This window comes from Ursus maritimus, unplaced genomic scaffold (assembly GCF_017311325.1).
Source record: "Ursus maritimus isolate PB19 unplaced genomic scaffold, ASM1731132v1 scaffold_1, whole genome shotgun sequence".
Classification (NCBI taxonomy): Eukaryota; Metazoa; Chordata; class Mammalia; order Carnivora; family Ursidae; genus Ursus; species Ursus maritimus.
In genome coordinates, this window is record NW_024423343.1 from 764140 (window position 1) to 781126 (window position 16987).

A 16987-nucleotide genomic window follows, 5' to 3' on the forward strand; every position below is an offset into this window, starting at 1 on the left:
ACATCCTACACTGAGGACGCTGGGACATGCGGTCACGGGGTTATGTGCTGACCCAGTTCTGCTTCCTCGGCTCTGTCCTCGTCGGGCAGGATGGGCTTCATGCCTCTTCCTCGGGACGCCTGGCCCTCCCAGGCGAGCTGCCAGCTCTCTCGATCACCTCCATCCACCTGGAGAAGAGGTTGGGCCATCAGAAGCTCCCAAGATGTTCACTTGGGAGTCAAGGGATGCTCTCGTCATATGTGTGGCCTTGTGCTCAAGTTTCTTCCCAAGGACGACCCCAAACATGGAGTGAATGGGACAAAGCAAGGACCAGAGAAAACCTTGGAAGCCATGCTCGGCAGCAGCAGGGGACCCCAGGGGACGGTGGCAGACCCCAGGATTACCTCCCAAATGTGTACTTGCTCTCAGCTCGGAAGAAGTAGACGTGGGATTTGAACTGGAGCTTGAAGACGTGTTCCTTGTGGACGCCGTCAGCCTCCTGGGGGACGCTCACGCTGTAGCCCAGCAGCGGGAGGCTGGCCAGGGGGTGGTCGTCCTGCGAGGTGACATGTGGCTCTGCAGGTGCTCTCCCCACCACCCCGTCCTGTCCTGACAGCCCACTCCCCTACACGGGGGCCTGGGGAGCCCTGGGGGAGCGGGTCAAGGAGCCGGAAGACCGCCCTCCTCTGAACTGGAAGAGAGTGTGACGAGCAGCAGCCGCTCTGCTGGCGCCGTGGGCACAGCTCCCCCGCCCCCGCTCCATCGCGTACCCTTACCTGATGAGTTTTGTAGAAGAACAAACAGAAATTGGTGAAGACCACCCAGAGCTTCTGCCAGCCGTTACTGTTCTTGAATTTCCTCAGCAGATACCCTGAGAGCTGATTCTGCAGGAAAAGAAAAGCCACTGGCCCCAGTCCGTGTCCTCCGACTGCACCCAGAGTGGCACCTGCTCCCCCAGAATGCACGTCGGCCCCTGTGGCCTTCCTGGCTAAGGCCCCGACTTCACTTCTCTGGGCGCGGCGGCGTCCTCCACGTGCTCTGGGTCTGTTGGCCTGTTTAACCGTCTAACGGAAGGAGGTTTAAAAATCTGGAGAATGAAATCTCAGGCACTGAGTAGAAGGACACTACGTTTCTTCTCCCTATTTACAGTGACTCTAGCCATGACCATCACAGATCACAGGGAGCCAAGTAAACGCAGTTCCCACAAGACGCCCCAGCTCCTGGCCCTGAGCATGGCGTCCACACCGGCAGGATCAGGAGTGAGCTGCCCCTCTGTCCTGTGCTGCGAGGACGCTGGAGTCCTGACCAAGGGATGGCCACCCTGTGGCCGGGACCCCTCTCTCTGTATAACGCTCCCTGTCGCTGTGCCCGTCCCCAGCCCTGGCCGATGGGTGAGCCCAGGGCTCTGGCGGCTTCCCCGTCTGGTGCTGCTGCTTCTGCCCCAGGAATGACAGTGACTCAAAAACCACACTGACTGGGAGGCAGCCTGAGTCCTGAAGGGCTGGAGTCCAGAGCGGCTCCTCCAGGTGCTGTAGGGGAGGCGGCAGCCCCCGTGAGAGCAGTCCTTTCCAGAGAACCCCACGTCTCCTGCACACGCTGCTCAGGGCTGCTCTCGCGAGCTTGCGCCAGCCCTGATGGGGATGGTCAGCCCGCAGCCTGGCGGCCTCCGGGGCCACTCTGCCAGGGGACTTGCCTAATGGCTTCCTGCCCAAGAGGATAGAGTGGGAGGCAGCGCCGTGTGCCCGTCCCAGCCCTGCCACGTGGGTCCCCCCAGTTCTCCCCATCAGCACAAGCAGAGGGCACCCGGCAGCCGTACCTCCACAGCCGCGCTGCGGTCGGCCCTGGAGACGCTGGTGTTCCGGTACCAGCACACGTGCACCGTGGTGTTGGCCCGGCGCTGGCTCTGCCCCTCCAGGGAGCCGCGGGAGCCACGAGCATCTTCTGACTCCTGCTCCAGAGAGACCTCAGAGGATCCTGTGGAGGAGTCGCCCTCTGCTCAGGGGAGATGGGAGCAGGGGGCGAGTGGGGCCGGGGTGCCCTTGGCTGCAGGGGGCTGGGGCCTTGGGAACCAGGGAGCCCTAGGGCCCAGGTCAGCAGCAGGCACAGACCAAAACCACACGATGCTTCTGCCAGAAAAGCTCACAGTCCCTCCTGCCCCTCCCCACCCCAGGGGGGCCGAGAACGTTCCTTGTGGAAGGGGAGCACGTAGCCTAGCAGGGGGCCTGTGACCAAGAAAACAGATTTGTAGGGCTGCCTGGTTGGCTCAGTCGGAGTGTCTGACTCTTCCGCTCAGGTCATGATCTCAGGGTCATGAGATCGAGCCCCGCATCTCTGTGGGGAGCCTGCTTCTCCCTCTCCCCCCCTTCCCCTCCTCCCCACTCACGCTCTCCAAAAAAAGGGGGGGAGGTTTGGAGAGAAGCTTGCTTAGGTGCAAAGGGGACTTTAGGGGGTGACTTGGCCGGAACTCACTGTCGGGGGGAGTGCACACCACGCCGCCAGGCAGTTCCAGGGATTGGTCACTCCCGCCCTTGGCTGCATCGATGGCCGTGTCCAGGTCACGTATCCACTTCTCCTTTTCTAGGCGAGTGCTGAGGGGGGCCGAGGTTCAGAGCCGGCTCAGCGGGGCCACCAGGGGCTCCCTGCTGTGCCAGCTGCTCTGAATGCCTGTCCCGTGGGCCCGGAGGGCTGTCGGGAATGCTGCTGGGGGCCCAGCCTGCATCCCCTTGGGAGCCGTCGGGGGTGGGAGAGGAGGGAAGGCAGCCCCTCAGCCCTGGAATGGGGGCTTCTGTAAGGGGGTTGATTCCCGAAACAAGGACTTTCGAGTCTTTGGTGCTCAGATGCAGGGGTGGTTGCTGGATACTGTCCAGCTGCCCAGGCTGCTGGGGGCGCTAGTGTCAGGGGTGCTAGTGTCCGTGCGCTCTGCCATTGGCCAGGACATCAAGACACGGCAGGGTGGGACCTGAGAGCCAGGTGCCCACCCAGGAGGAGGAGAGCCTCTCCTCGGGAAGGTGCTGGGGACCCCCAGCCCCCACAGAGGAGAGACTGAGCCACCTGCTAGCCATTGAGCTCAGGCCTCCTCCCCATCTGATGTGATTTGGGAAAAATGGCTGCCACCAAGTTACAGCCCTGCTGTGAGGACAGGATGCAGGTGAGACTGGGCCGTGGTGTGCCCGCCCTGCAGGCCCTTCCCCGGACTTGAGGGTGCCTCGGTGCGTGTGCCCCGGGAGACTGCCCATCCGCAGGGGCCTTCCCTGGCCCTCTGGAGGCTCGGGGGCAGCTCGACAGGCCCGTGCCACTCTGTGGGGACGTTCTCAATGGTCACAAGCTTCCAACCCGAGGAGAAGCTGCTCCCCTGGTCACATAACTGGAGCAGGGCTCCAGGGGGCACATACCCCATGACTGACACTCTCAACTCACAGGGGGCCCCGGATCATGACAGGGAAGCCCCCATCCCAGGGCCCAGCGGAGGCAGACGCGGAAAGCTCGTACCTGGCTGCCACCATGACTGTTTTCTGAGCTGCACAAATGGTGAAACAGTGTGGAACGGAGCGTTCGTGCTCGCCTTCTTCTACCTGTGGCGGGAGAAGAGGCAAACGTGTGGAGCGAGAGCAGGGCGGGCAGGACCCACGCTTGCAGCACCACACGGGTGTTGTGGAAGCCCTGTGTGAGTCTACACTGACTACGAGGGGCTACAGGAGGCACGGGGATCCCCACGCCATGGCACCTGCCACCCAGGTGTGTGAGCTGTGGGCCACAGGGCACCCAACTACTCACCGGTGGGTCCAGCACTATTAGCTGAAAGTCAAGCACAGGAAAAAATATTGAGCATTTTCATTATTAAAAAGGGAATTGGACAATTTACTTTATAAACCTGGTACCAACACCTAACAGATTCAAAGAAAAACCTATATGACTGATTCCAGTTACGAGTGACTGAAATAAATCCCAAATAAAATACTACCTAATCAAGCCTAAAGCACAGACAGGAAACTGTCCCATGGCCCAGTAAGTTTCTAGGAATGCAAGGGTGTTTCAACCCCATCCTCGAGTCCATGGGGAAAGGGCGGACACCTCTACGTGCTGCACACACCTTTGCTAAAATCCAACATGTGATTTCTGAGAATATCTCTTAGATAGAAACACGAGGAAGCTGTAAACCAGAAAACAGAGGCCCTCTTTCTGAAGCCAAGACCTGTCACCCTTCCCTCTGCATTCAGGATGAGGGCCTGCTGTGTGTCCCCTGGGACCAGCCAGTTACAGATGGCCCCAGGTTGGACAGTTTCCCTGTGCGGGGCCCAGGGGATGTCAGGCGCTGAGCCTCCTGGGACACACAAGATCCGAAATGGGCAGGAACAGTGGCCAGCAAGAAAAGGTCAAGATGTCCGTCTTCCCTTACTCTAAATTAGCACGTAAATGTAATGCGATTTCAGTAGAAAATCTAGTGCTGTTTTTTGAAGGAATTTGTCTAAATAATTCCTAAGTTTATTCAGAAGAATTAAATACTTGAGAGCAGCAAAGTACTACTTAAAAGGGAGGAGGAATAAGGGACACACTGATTCACCCCAGAGCGACTCTTCCACAGGACACGTGCATCAGAAGAACGTGGACTGATGCCGGCGCACAGAGATGGAGCAGAAGGCCCAGAAAGAACCCCGAGTGTGAAGGCAGGAACTGTCTCCACGAGGAGGGCGGCTGCGAGGACGGGGGACAGAAAGCGGTGCGGCCCAGTCCAGCCACACCCACGGAGACACGTGGAGAGAGTTTATGCAGTAAGAGAAATGAAACTGTAAATGTATCAGAAAAAAAAAAAGGTGCCAGTATGATCTTGGCGAGGGGAAGGACTTCTGAGTCTGCACTGGACGGAAACCCTGAGAGAAAAGATGGACAGATGTCTGATTTCACTCCTTCAACAGGAATGTGTTGGGCTCTCTGTGCCAGATCCTGTCCCTGGAGTAAGACAGTGTCCAGCGGCGTTTCACTTCTACAAGAGAAAACCAAACTGCAGGAAGAATAAACAGGAATTACGAACTGTAGAAAGCACCTGTGAGCCCTGAGAGCAGGCTGGCGTCTGTCACTGCGCCCCGGATGGAGACCAGAGCAACGGACACACCCGGGCGCCACCCCAGCGGGAGGCCCCAGACTCCCGGAGACACGGCCTCCGTCAGCCTCACTGGCCGTCCAAGGGCTGTGCCAGTCACCGAAGTGCAAGGGCGAGGGGTGACTGCCCCGTGCTGCCCCCCAGGCTGCGGGAGGACAGGTTTGGACGCACTTGGTGGGAAGGTCGGCAGGGGTGGCGGCTCCGACAGTAACGCAGAGTCCTAGTCAGAGCCACAGAAGCCAGTGTCTCTGCTGCTCAAACGGTATGATTTAGACGTAGGTGACGATGTGTCGGAAGAGACCCAACGGTGTTATTTCCAATTCTGAAAAACTCAGTGGAGCCAAAACGTCCAGTGAAGGGAAACAGGAAAACTGGAGTCTGGCTTGCCCGCCCGCTGCTCATCTCCATGAAATGAGCACAGAGCTCCTGGGTCACAAGCACGGGAGATGTTAGGGACGCACCGCCGAGGCCACCAGCAAAGTCTCGCTACCTCCGAAGACCGAAGTGCGTACTGCTAGGCGGTGTAGTCGTGAGTGATTTTTATTTTATATTTTCAGTTTTTTTCTAGGATGAAAGTATAATTTTTAAAAGTGTACTTTAGAACAGAAGGGGCGTGCTTCCGGTGATGGCAGATGTGGTCATTCCAACAGGCCGCTTTTTGCTAAGGGCTAAAAAAGCCAAACCAGATGCTACGAACAGCTGCCGAAGGCTCAGGTGCCCAGCGGAAGGAGGGGCGCCTTGAAGGGACGTGGAGGGCTGAGAGTGGAAGGCACCCCTGAAGAAGGGGGTAGAAATTGAGGCAGACTGGCCAAGTGGGGTCCGACCCCCCACCCGTGGACACTGGGACCGGGGGCTCCCTGTCATAACATGTTCTGGACCGACAGCACGTCTCTGGGCAAAAACCCGGACGTGGCCTCCTGCCTTTACTGTCCCCAGAGCTGGGCTCCAGGCTGACAGCAGGTTTACGCTCAAGGGCAAATGGGCAGGGGGTCAACGTGCGTGTAGCAGTCTCCCTGTGACCTTCAAGCAGGGCCTCTGTCAGGCCATGAAAAGCACTGACCACAAAGCGTAGGCTGAGGAACTGGATCACATTAAACCAAAGGGCTTGACAGACCTACACTGAGGCGTCTTGTCGCGCCTGTATTGGGGGACGCGGCCGTGTGACAGGTACGCGGTGCGGACAGAGGGCTCGCTGTGCAGCAGGGTCGTCGATGGCGCAGGCCTGCTGCAGCGGCGCACAGGGGGAACGGGACCTCCCCCCCGGCCGGCGCACACGACGTGGAGGGAAGACCCAAGCCCAGCTCGAACTGCAGCCAGCCGGCTCGTCCGTGCTGGTGCCGTCTTCCCGTTTTGAGGGTGTGCGTGTGCACATGCGTGTGTGTGAGCAACGAGTTAGGATGGCCCGGAACACGACTGCTAATAGAAGAGAGACAAGCGCAAGAACACAGAGGCTCTCTAGTCTTTACAATCAGGTTTCTCTTTCAAAAGCTGTGTCAGCTCCACCCCCAAGCACCCAACTGGGGTCTTTCACTGAGTCTCCTACTGAAGGACAGGCTCTGCAGGGGGGCGGCAGGTGGGTCTGGGCAGGAGGCAGACATGTGAGCCGGGGCCTCGTCCTCAGGGGCTGGGTCTGACGCCCCGCGAGGGCCCACTGGCTGCAGGCAGGGCCTGTGGGACACCGAGAGCCCTAAGCACGACGGCCTGAGAATAACCAGCACGGCGCCCAAGCACTCACCAGCATGCCGCGGAGTGGAAGGAGGCCCCGGATCCGGAAGCGGCTGGTGCCCGTGACACCTTTGCTCGTGTATAGCAGCACATCTGAGAACTGAGACGGAAGGCTCTATTACACAAAAGTTTACAAACAAGTGACACGTTTCAATGTCTAAGAGTCACTGGTTTTAGCTCAGGTCGTCATCTCAGGGTCGTGAGATCGAGCCCCATGTCGGCTTCTGGGCTCAGGTTGGAGTCTGCTTGAGTTTCTCTCTCCCTCTGCCCCCCCTCCATGTTTTCTCTCTCTCTCTCTCTCTCTCTCTCTCTCTCTCTCGCGCGCGCGCGCGCGCGCAAATAAATCTTTTTAAAAAGTTACATTATCTTGAAGAGGTAGCCAATAAGCAGGTGAGTCGGCAGATCTCTTGGGCCAGAGCCCAGTGCCCGCCAGCTGGAGGCAGTGGGGAGTCGTGGCTGGTCCTCCGGTCACCCCTCAGCCAGGAAGGCTCGGGCCTGAGTCGACTAACTGGCATGAGGAAGGGAGCTGAGCAAAGGTACTGGCTGGGAGGGCGCCGGCTCTCTGGGGAAAGCCAGTGCTCAGCGTAACACTCCTGCAGCCACGGGGGCTTGGACTTCGCTCTCCTCTGGCGTTCTGAGGGTCCCGCAGACCTGGCTGCTGTCTGACTTGGGGCTGCTCGCCTGGACCACAGCACTGGCCCCCCTGACAGAACCACGCCCATCGCACCTACCAGAAAGAACATCCTCTGCTGGAGGCCCTTCCTGGTGAGCTTGTGAAGGCAGCCCTCACGGATGAACTCCTGAAAGAGAGAGACAAGCGCCTTCGGTGCCAGTCCCAGGCCACCTCCGTGGGTGGTGTGCTGGCGGGGCTGAGGGCCGGCTTGATGTCACCATTTAGGCTTCTCTGAGCCCCTCTGGACGAGCCCCTCACAGGCCCTTTGACGGCGCCCTCCTGCCCAGGACCCTCCACGTCTTTCCAGCCTCTTCCCTCCTGCCTGCCTCCCTCAGCCATCCCACTCAGGCCCCAGACTGTCTGCCGGGCACTGCGGCTACATGTCGCCACAGGCCAGCTGTGCTGAGGGCCTTTGCGCAAAGCACACGGTAGTGTTCTTGCTGAGGGGAGCTCCTGGAAGGCTTGAGCACGGGGACACCCGAGTTCTGCTTCGGGAAAACCGGCCCAGAGCAGCTTGAAGACGGCACACCTGGTTCTCATCAAACGTCGGCCGGTAATTAGCGTCAGCTGCCAGCCGGGCACTGGCACGTGGAGAGGGGATTCCCAATACCACAAAGCCTTTCCAACCCAAAGTGAGACGCTGGTGGGGCTGGAGCTCCAGTAGGAGCCGGAAGTGCTATGTCCTGGGCAGTCCTTCCACAGAGGGAGAGGAGAGGGTTCTGTCTCTCCCACCAGGGCCTGACCGAACCGCCGGAACTTGGGGACATTCTCACACTTCCCCGTCCATGCTGGAACACCACCCCCCAGGCCCACACATGGACGTCTGAAGGCACAGATGTCAAAACAGGCCCCTAACTGCCCGCGCCAATGGCAGAAAGTGTCAGTCCTGGTAGTTCCAAAGAATTCCGGTTTGAACAATTTCCAGATATCCTCCTGCCCATCTGTTGGTCCTTTCAGATAAGTAGGAGCATGAGCTTCATACCCTGAGAACTTGCCAGAAGACCCCAGCCCTCAAATGGACTGAGCAAAGGCACAGAAAGAAGAACTTCACAGAAGCCTTGTGGACAAAACAGAGATGAGGAGGGCATGCCCTGGTACAGCGCCAGCACCGCACAATGGGCTGGGCCTGATTCTGAGCTCGAGGCTTCCTCGGCTGTGACGTCAGACCCACCTTCCCCATCCTGCTCTTTGGCCGTGGGTGAGCAGGTAGCCCCTGCCTCTTCCTGTGGCCGCAAGTCCTATTTGCAGGGGTTCCTCCCTCACAGAGCCAGCTCCACCACCCCCAGACCCAAGGACCAGCTGGGCAGCATCCCCTTCTCCAGGGAGCATGTCCCAGGCCTGTGGGTGCTCTTCCCTCAAATCCTGCCCCCCGCCATGCTGTGAGCCCGCCCTTGGCGGCACCTGCATTCTGCCTCTTAGGTATTTCCCACGTCTTCTTGCCCTTTGATGCCTCGTTATCAACGTTCTTCCTAGTTAATAACCCTTGTTCTCAGATTCCTCTGCGGACATAACTAGTGTGGTTTCTGTCTCTGACACACACACGTATTTAACAAGGAGACTGGGAGCCCTGGGTTATGAAGCTCAGACTTTAGAGAGAGCAGCTAAAAACAACAAGTACGGGAGTGAGTGTTTGCATACCAACTACTTCATGCCAGGCACTGGGCCAAGCAGCTGACATTAGTCCCCTTGTTGCCCAAGACCCTCTATGTCACAGGTGGAGCAACCTGCCCAGGCCACACAGAGAGCCCACCCAACCCCTGCTCTGTGGCTACTCTCCTTAGCCCTCAGGGACAATTCCCAGGGGCCACCATCTATGACACACTGGGTGGGGCACTAGAAGAAACTACCTGTACTGAGAGCCCTACTGACCTGCAGGAGCTCCCAGCCAGCAGCTCCACTCGAGCCCCGTGGTCAGGGAGGGAAATGAAATGGAGTTATCCTGGCACCCAACCAAAGCCCTAACTCCAGGAGGTCAGAACCTTCCTGTGCGTTTTAGTGCAGTTCATTTCTTTGAGCTTGTGACCCCACATTCTCTGTACCTTCTAATAAGGCTAACATGGAAGCATGACTTACACAACCACACGCTAATACATGTGTATTTGTGTCGAGACAGGAAACATCCTCATGCAACCCTCAAAATGGGTTTTTTTTGTTGACAGCACTGAGTTCAAAAAGGCATTCGTGACAAAGTAAGCAGCATGGATATATAGACCCATGGAATACGACTGAGAGTTCACAAATTAAACTTGCACATCTGTATCTATGGACAGTTCAACAAACTGCACTGGGAATGCCAGATATCCACACGGGAAAAAATGAAGTGGGACCCCTACCTCACACCACACAAAAAGGAACTACAAAGGGATCAAACCTAAATGTAACAGCTGAAACGCAGGAAGTCTCCACAAGAAAACACAGAGGTAAATTGTTATGCTGTGGCCTGGGCAGCGGTGTCTCATCTGTGACAACCAAAAGCACAAGCAACCCAAGAGAAAACAGCTAAATTCAACTTCATAAAATAAAAAAAAATGTTCTGTGCTGTAAATGATACCACTGAGAACATGAAGAAACAACCCACAAAACGGGAGGACATACTTGCAATCTTATTCCGGTAAGTGCCTGGGGTCCAGAATAGATAAAGAATCTCACCACTCAACAGCAAAAAGACAACCCAGTTAAAGGTGGGCAAAGGATCTGAACAGGCATTTCTCCAAAGAAGGCACACAAGTGGCTAATAAACGCATGACAAGAAACTTGACACTAGCCATCTGAGAAATGGAAATCACAACCACAATGAGATACCATTACGTGCCACCATGATGGCTACAATAAAAAAGATGAGATACGGGGAAACCAGAACCCTAACACACTACTGGTGGGAATGTAAAATTGCCCAGTAACTTCGGAAAACTGGCAGTTTCTCAAAATGTGAAACACAGCTACTGTGTGACCCAGCAGTTCCACTCCTAGGTATCCACCCAGGAGAACTGAGAGCACGCGTGTGCACAAGGGCCTGTGGACGAGTGCTCACAGCAGCATTATTCACAACCGCCAGGTGCACACCGCGGATGAACAGAGAGACAGAATATGGTGCACGCAGAGAATGGAGCCGCTGTGGTGACTAAAAGGAGTTGCTGACCGACTACGGCACGAACCTGGAAAGCATGATGCTCCGTGAAAGCAGCCAGCCACAAAAGGGCCACACAGTGACTCCACTTACAGGAAACGTCCAGGAGAGGCAAAGCCCCCGAAAGTGGATTAGTAGCTGCCATAGATTGGGGAGGGAGATGGGGAGTGACTTAACAGGTACAGGTTTCCTTTTTTGGGCAGATGAAAATGTCCTGGAATTACTGGGGATGATGGCACAACCTCGTGGACTGCACAGTGAATTCTGTGGTATGTGACTTCTGTCTCAATTACGTGCCATGAAGTGAAAGAGAACAAGGCTGGAGGCATCGCAATCCCAGAGTTCAAGCTATACTCCGAAGCTACCGTCATCAAAGCAGTGTGGTATGGCCACAAAAACAGACACATAGATCAGTGCTGGAAAACCCAGAAATAAACCCACAAATATATGGTCAATTAATCTTTGACAATGGAAGCAAGAATATGCAATGGGAAAAAGATGGTCTCTTCAACAAATGGTGTAGGGAAAACTGGACGGCAACATGCAAAAGAATGAAACTGGACCACTTTCTCACACCATACAGAAAAATAAATTAAAAATGTATTAAAGACCTAAACGTGAGACTTGAAACCATGAAAATCCTAGAAGAAAATGCAGGCTGTAACTTCTCTGACATCAGTCTTAGCAACATGTTTCTAGATGTCTCTTGAGGCAAGGGGAAAAAAAGCAAAAATAAACTACAGGGACTACCTCAAAATAAGTTTTTGCACAGCAAAGGAAACAATCAACAAAACACAAAGGTAACCTACTGAATGGGAGAAGTATTTGCAAGTGACATATCTGATAAAGGGTTAGCATTTAAAATACACAAAGAACTTATATAACCCAACACCAAAAAATGAAATAATCTGATTAAAAATGGCCAGAAGTCATGAACAGCCATTTCTCCAAAGGAGACATACAAATGGACAACAGACACATGAAGAGATGCCCCACATCACTCAGCATCAGGGAAACACAAATGGAAAAACCACAAGGAGATAATACGTCACACATATTAGGACAACTTTAAAACACAAGAAACAATGTGCTGGTGAAGTTATGAAGAAAAAGGAGCCCTCGTGCACTGCTGGTAGGAATGCAAACTGGTGCAGCCACTCTGGAAAACAGTATGGAGGGTCCTCAAAAAGTTAAAATAGAATTACCACATGATCCAGTGATCACACTACTGGGTATTTACCCAAAGAAAACGAAAACACTAATTTGAAAAAATATAGGCACCCCTATGTTTATAGCGGCATTAGTTACAACAGCAAAGACATGGAAGCGGCCGAGTGTCCATCAACAGATGACTGGGTAAGGACGGTGTGGTGCACACACGATGGAACATCACTCAGCCACCAACAGAATGAAATCTTGCCATTTGCATCAACATGGATGGATCTAGACAGTATGATACCAAGTGAAATAAGTCGGTCAGAGAAAGACAAATACCATATGATTTCCCTCATATGTGGAATTTAAGAAACAAAGGAACAAAGGAAAAAAAGCAAGAAACCGACCCTGAAGTCTAGAGAACACACTGATGTTACCAGAAGAGAGGGAGTGGGGGGTGGATGAAACAGGTGATGGCGATTACAGCGCACTTATCGTGATGACACTGAGTCATGCACACAACTGCTGAACCGCTAGACCTGAAACTAAGAGAACACTGTATGCTAATTACACTGGAATTCAAAATAATTAAGTGACCATCTCAAAAAACTTCCTCAAAGTCACTCACCCTGCCGGGAGCGAGGAGATTCTCCACGCCGACCAAGTCCCGCTGCAGCTCTGTCAGCTTCTGGAGGGTTTCCAGCCGGGCGAGGCTGTGCTGGAGTGTGGAGGTCACCTCTGTGATGGCCTGGAGAGCGTCTGTGGGGAGAGACCTCTGAGTACAGGTGCCCGGGCAGATGGGCACGGATGGAACCCCCCACCCACCCCTTTGTGACAAGAACTGCCATTTTAAAGGGCAGTTTTAGTTTAAGGAACGTTCTACTCCCAACTCCTCACAGGACTGCCATCCATGATTTTCAGCTGCCGGTGCAGCAAATGGGGGTCCCTGCAGATGACCCGAAACTTGGACTTATTCAGCCCAAACTTCTGACTAGCTGACACTCAAGGTTGGTAAAGAGAAAGAACAGCCTTTGTGAATGACTCATGTTCTAGGCACAGCAGTATTTGTTCTTTCGGGAGAATTACCAACCGTAGTTTAAAGGCTAAATAATTTGTATCTTTAAAACATTTGTACTTTCCTCCTTGAACGGAGGAACAGGTGTCATCTTACAGTTCCAGTACAGACATGAAGGCTTCTAATCCGAAAGGGAAACTCCTTCAGATGGAACACAAAAGCAGACACTAAAGCTCGCTGCGGTCCTGACCAGGCCACACTGGGATCAGCTGCTTGGCTGGAGCGCAGTGACCACTTGTCTCCTTGCTGGAACCACTCCGAGAGTCTGCTGTCTCCCTGTCACTCACACCCTGGCCACAGCGCCTGGTGCCCCACACGGTACGGCAGGAAACGTCTGCCCCTCGACTCTGCCCCTGCGAGTCGGTTGCTCCCAGTGAGGTGAGGACACCTGCCTCGCAGCTTTAAGAGGATAAAGTCGGATAAGAAAGCACTTGCCTCAGCGAGTTACTCCTCCATCAGTGACGTGTGTGTGACACAGTGAACCACTGTAAGAGCTCCAGGGGGGCTCCCACAGGGCTGACACCCAGGGTCAGCTCTGTGCACACTCCTGAGCTCCTGTCCCTTCTGGCCTTGCCATCCTTCAGGGTCCCACTCCAGTCTGGACACGAGGTCAGGCGGAGACTCGCTTTGCCCTGCTCATCCACGTGGGCTGCCTAGCCCGTGTCTGCCTCGGACAGCACCCGAGCCACTCTCTCAGCCACCGCGTATGCACAGGGTGCAGGACCGGAAGGCTCGGCTGCCACATGGGCTCCCACTGTCTCAGGCCCTGGAAGCTGGGGATGCACTTCCGACCTGATGCCAGACTGCTGGGTCTCCACAGAACCATCGTGCTGTTGAAGGGTCATCACCATGCTTGGCACCCGGTCCCTGCCGGGCACTGCCCTTGGGAAACACTGAACGAAGGATAAACGACGATCCAAAGCCACCCTCTCTAAGCCCAACCTAAAGGTGCCCATTTTGCCCAGGAGGCTCAAGCTCACGCTCTCCCTGAGGCCTATGGGTGGGAGAGCGGGTGGGGGGGGGGTCCCAACTGCAGCTGTCAGCTGAGCACGTGCTGGCTCGATGGCTTTCCCAGGGCTTGAGAGACAGCCACGCTCTGTAGGCTGTTGGGCTATCAACACTCTGTTGTGTTCGCAATTGACACGGCACGTTCAGAAACGCACACTCGCTGGGGTTTTGCCTCAGCCTGTAGGCTAGGTCCTACTAAGGAGGAACCCACCAGTGGCGAGTGGGCCCAGCCTTCTTCAGCCCGCGCCTCCCCTGCCCATCCCGCCCACCCCACCACCAGCGGGAGCTTTATAAACGTGCCGCACTTCGTATTTCCCTTAAAAGCTTGGGAGCACTTCTGACCATTTTGTCCTTCCTTTTAGTAAACAGAAAACGCTTGCTTTTAGAATGACGAGAAAGGAAGATGTCATCTGACCCATCAGAAAGCATCTTACATAAACCCCTTTAGGACTAGGGGAGACCAGCTAGAAGGAAAAGCTAAGTAACCTTTCATCTTTTAATGGGAGTGGTAGACTGACTTGTAAAAACCTCCAGCACTAGAAGTACACATAGGTTTAAAAGGTCAGGGTTTATTCCTGAGTCTCTTTAACACAAAAAACGACCAAGGCCATCTGTATCAGAAACTTCTAACAGGCCATTCTGACCCAAATGCTTGTTTGAGAGCCAAGGCTTTGAGGACAGAAACGCCCACTGGCAGCCGATCACCCTGAGAACTGCTCTCCAGCCCCAGTGCACGGGATGCGGTGGGGGGATAAGGGGGTGCTGTGGAGAGACCCCTCAGGGCAGGGGGCCACTCCCTGTGACCTTACGAGACAATTGGAGTCCTTTCCTACACTTCAGACGTGCAGCAGAGAAGGGCCTTGCCCTCCACCAGCTGGAGAGGAGGGGAGGGGAGGGCAGAGGACAGCCCTGACCACCGTGGTACTGGGCCCTTCTGGGGTGAAGCCCTGCACCTTGTACTTCCCACGTAAGGAAGCCGAAGCCGTCAGGTCAGCCAAAGCTGCTCCTACCTCGTAGCCGTGTGGGCTCCAGCACTGAGGCCACGCGGGCTCCTAACCGTACGGCCAGGGCAGCCCTGCGGGGGCAGAGGCCCAGCACCCACACTCACCGCGGCAGTCAGCAGAGTCGGGGTGCGCCGGCGCGTAGTGCCCACACAGCCGGCCCAGCAGCAGGCGGTAGTGCACCAGCCGCTGGATGGGCTTCAGCAGGAACGCGTTAAGAGGCAAGTAGCAGACCTTCTGGAGCTCAAACTCTTTGTACACTGTCTCTAGCTTCTTCAAGCGTCTGGTGGCCTTTTCCAGTTCTGTCAGGACTTCATCATGCCTTTGGAAGTAGCTGGTAAACTCCTGTGGAGGCACAATGGGGGGGCCTTTAGGATAGGAGATGTGGGGGCAGGGGGCCCGGCTGGCAAGCAGCTGGACAGCCTTCCCGGTGCGGATGTCACACACTAGCCGGAAATCCCAATGGGGCAGAACAGAGAAGAACAGCCCAGCATGCGTGAGATGGGAGGGTGGGGCTCATCCACAGACCGCCGCAGGTGCTGGGTGCACACAGGGCTTTACCCCCACTTTCCAGATGGAGCGCTGAGGCTGAGAGGGCTGGAACCTGCCTCACAGGACCAGTGAGCAGTGCTTGGTGGGGAGTGAACAAATCATGCTCCGGCTCTGCCCTCAGCCCTGGCAGAGGCCGCCGTCCCCACCCACACGCAGAGCGCTGATTGGACAGGGAACCATCCCTCCCAACACTTTGACAGCACAAATCGAAGAACACACGCGTATGGATTCTGAGTATTATACAGATCTTAAACCCAACCTGTCCCTCCTTACCTCCTGGAAGGTTTTAATATGAAATCAATTTGTTTTACTAATATTACTAAATATGACGTCTGTGGTATGATAACCTCAAAGAGGTTTGTGTGTATTTTGATTTTAAATTTGTGTAAGTGATTTTGGGATAGACAGAAATGACTAATTTACCATGGGCTGAGAAAAACCAAAAGAAGTCTCAGGTTAAGAAAGGGAGCTCTGAGCAGGGCTATGTGAAGACACAACTGAGTGATCTTGTGGGGCCCTCGGGTTTCTAGGAACGGAATGGGGCCCACGGGTAAGTCAGGAGTCTGGCTGGATTGGGTAGAAGGTGCAACAGGCCTCGGCTGGAGGCGGCAGCCAGCCTGGTGAGTGGGCATGAGGACGCGGGAACCTAGAGAGGTGCGAGTGGCGTTGTGTCTCTGGGAAGGGTGCCGTAGGGCTGCCCCAGGATGAACGTGAGGGTGGGCAGGCCTGTCCCAGGTCTGTTTAGCCAGAGTAAGACCCCTGAACAGTGAAACCACAGCTGGCCCCACTGTTTTCAACACCTGTGACAACTGGTCCTAATAAGAGGACATCTTGCTTTTGCCACGTTGCTGACCTTGGCTCCCGGAGTCATTCTGTTGGTACTTTCCTTGGCACTTTACCCAAGGGAGCCCTATCACCTCTGAGGGAAAAACCTGAATTATGAGCCAGTAGGTGTGTGGACACAAACCCTAATGCCAGCCCAGACAAGCTCTGCATATCCCACCGCAGGCTGCTGAGCTCAGCAAGGGAGGCAGTAAATGCACACGGACTGGTCAGGCGGGGGCGGATGTCCCACTGGGGGTCACGGATCAGCAGGCACCAAGAGCGTCAGCCCGTAGCACCTACACCCTCTCATGCTGTCCTGAGGGGTTGGCTCCACTGAGGGGACTCTGTCTTCACGGTCTGCAGTCTTAATGGGGAATGCAGTCCTGAGGGAACGCTGTCCTGAAGGGAATGCTGTCTTGAGTGGGATGCTGTCCTGGGGGGGGGGACACCGTCCTGAAGAGAAAACTGCTGAGAGGGACACTGCCCGGAAAAGAAAACTGTTCCAATGGGCATGTTGTCCTGGAGGGAAATGCTGTCCTGAGGGGACACTGTCCTGAGGAGAGGACTGCTCCGAGGGGAGTGCTGTCTTGAGGGGAGTGCTGTCCTGAGGGGGACACTGTCCTGGGGACAACACTGAGACTGCACTGTCAGTTCCAGGGGTGGAGTAATCACACCAACCCGTGCTACCTTTAACTGATGCATGTTCCTGAGCAGGATGTCCCCGATTCGTTGATGATCGCCTGTGGCATGGGTGTTGGAAGACCCTTCC

At 55.3% G+C, this 16987-nt stretch overlaps 1 protein-coding gene across 3 annotated transcripts in view; it reads right to left on the reverse strand.

The window, feature by feature from the left end:
• The window catches only part of FARP2 (FERM, ARH/RhoGEF and pleckstrin domain protein 2), a 105804-nt gene that overhangs the window by 344 nt on the left and 88473 nt on the right, over positions 1 to 16987 (reverse strand). For all 3 annotated transcript variants that reach the window (XM_040637999.1, XM_040637989.1, XM_040637993.1), the window contains exons 17-27: positions 16906 to 16987; positions 14949 to 15186; positions 12386 to 12516; positions 7534 to 7602; positions 6813 to 6902; positions 3469 to 3551; positions 2449 to 2567; positions 1796 to 1953; positions 756 to 863; positions 384 to 535; positions 53 to 167 (exon numbers count right to left, since the gene is read on the reverse strand). In XM_040637999.1, coding sequence (XP_040493933.1) covers positions 98 to 167; positions 384 to 535; positions 756 to 863; positions 1796 to 1953; positions 2449 to 2567; positions 3469 to 3551; positions 6813 to 6902; positions 7534 to 7602; positions 12386 to 12516; positions 14949 to 15186; positions 16906 to 16987 — 1300 coding nt within the window. In that variant the 3' untranslated portion in view covers positions 53 to 97. The remainder of the gene's footprint in view (positions 1 to 52; positions 168 to 383; positions 536 to 755; positions 864 to 1795; positions 1954 to 2448; positions 2568 to 3468; positions 3552 to 6812; positions 6903 to 7533; positions 7603 to 12385; positions 12517 to 14948; positions 15187 to 16905) is intronic.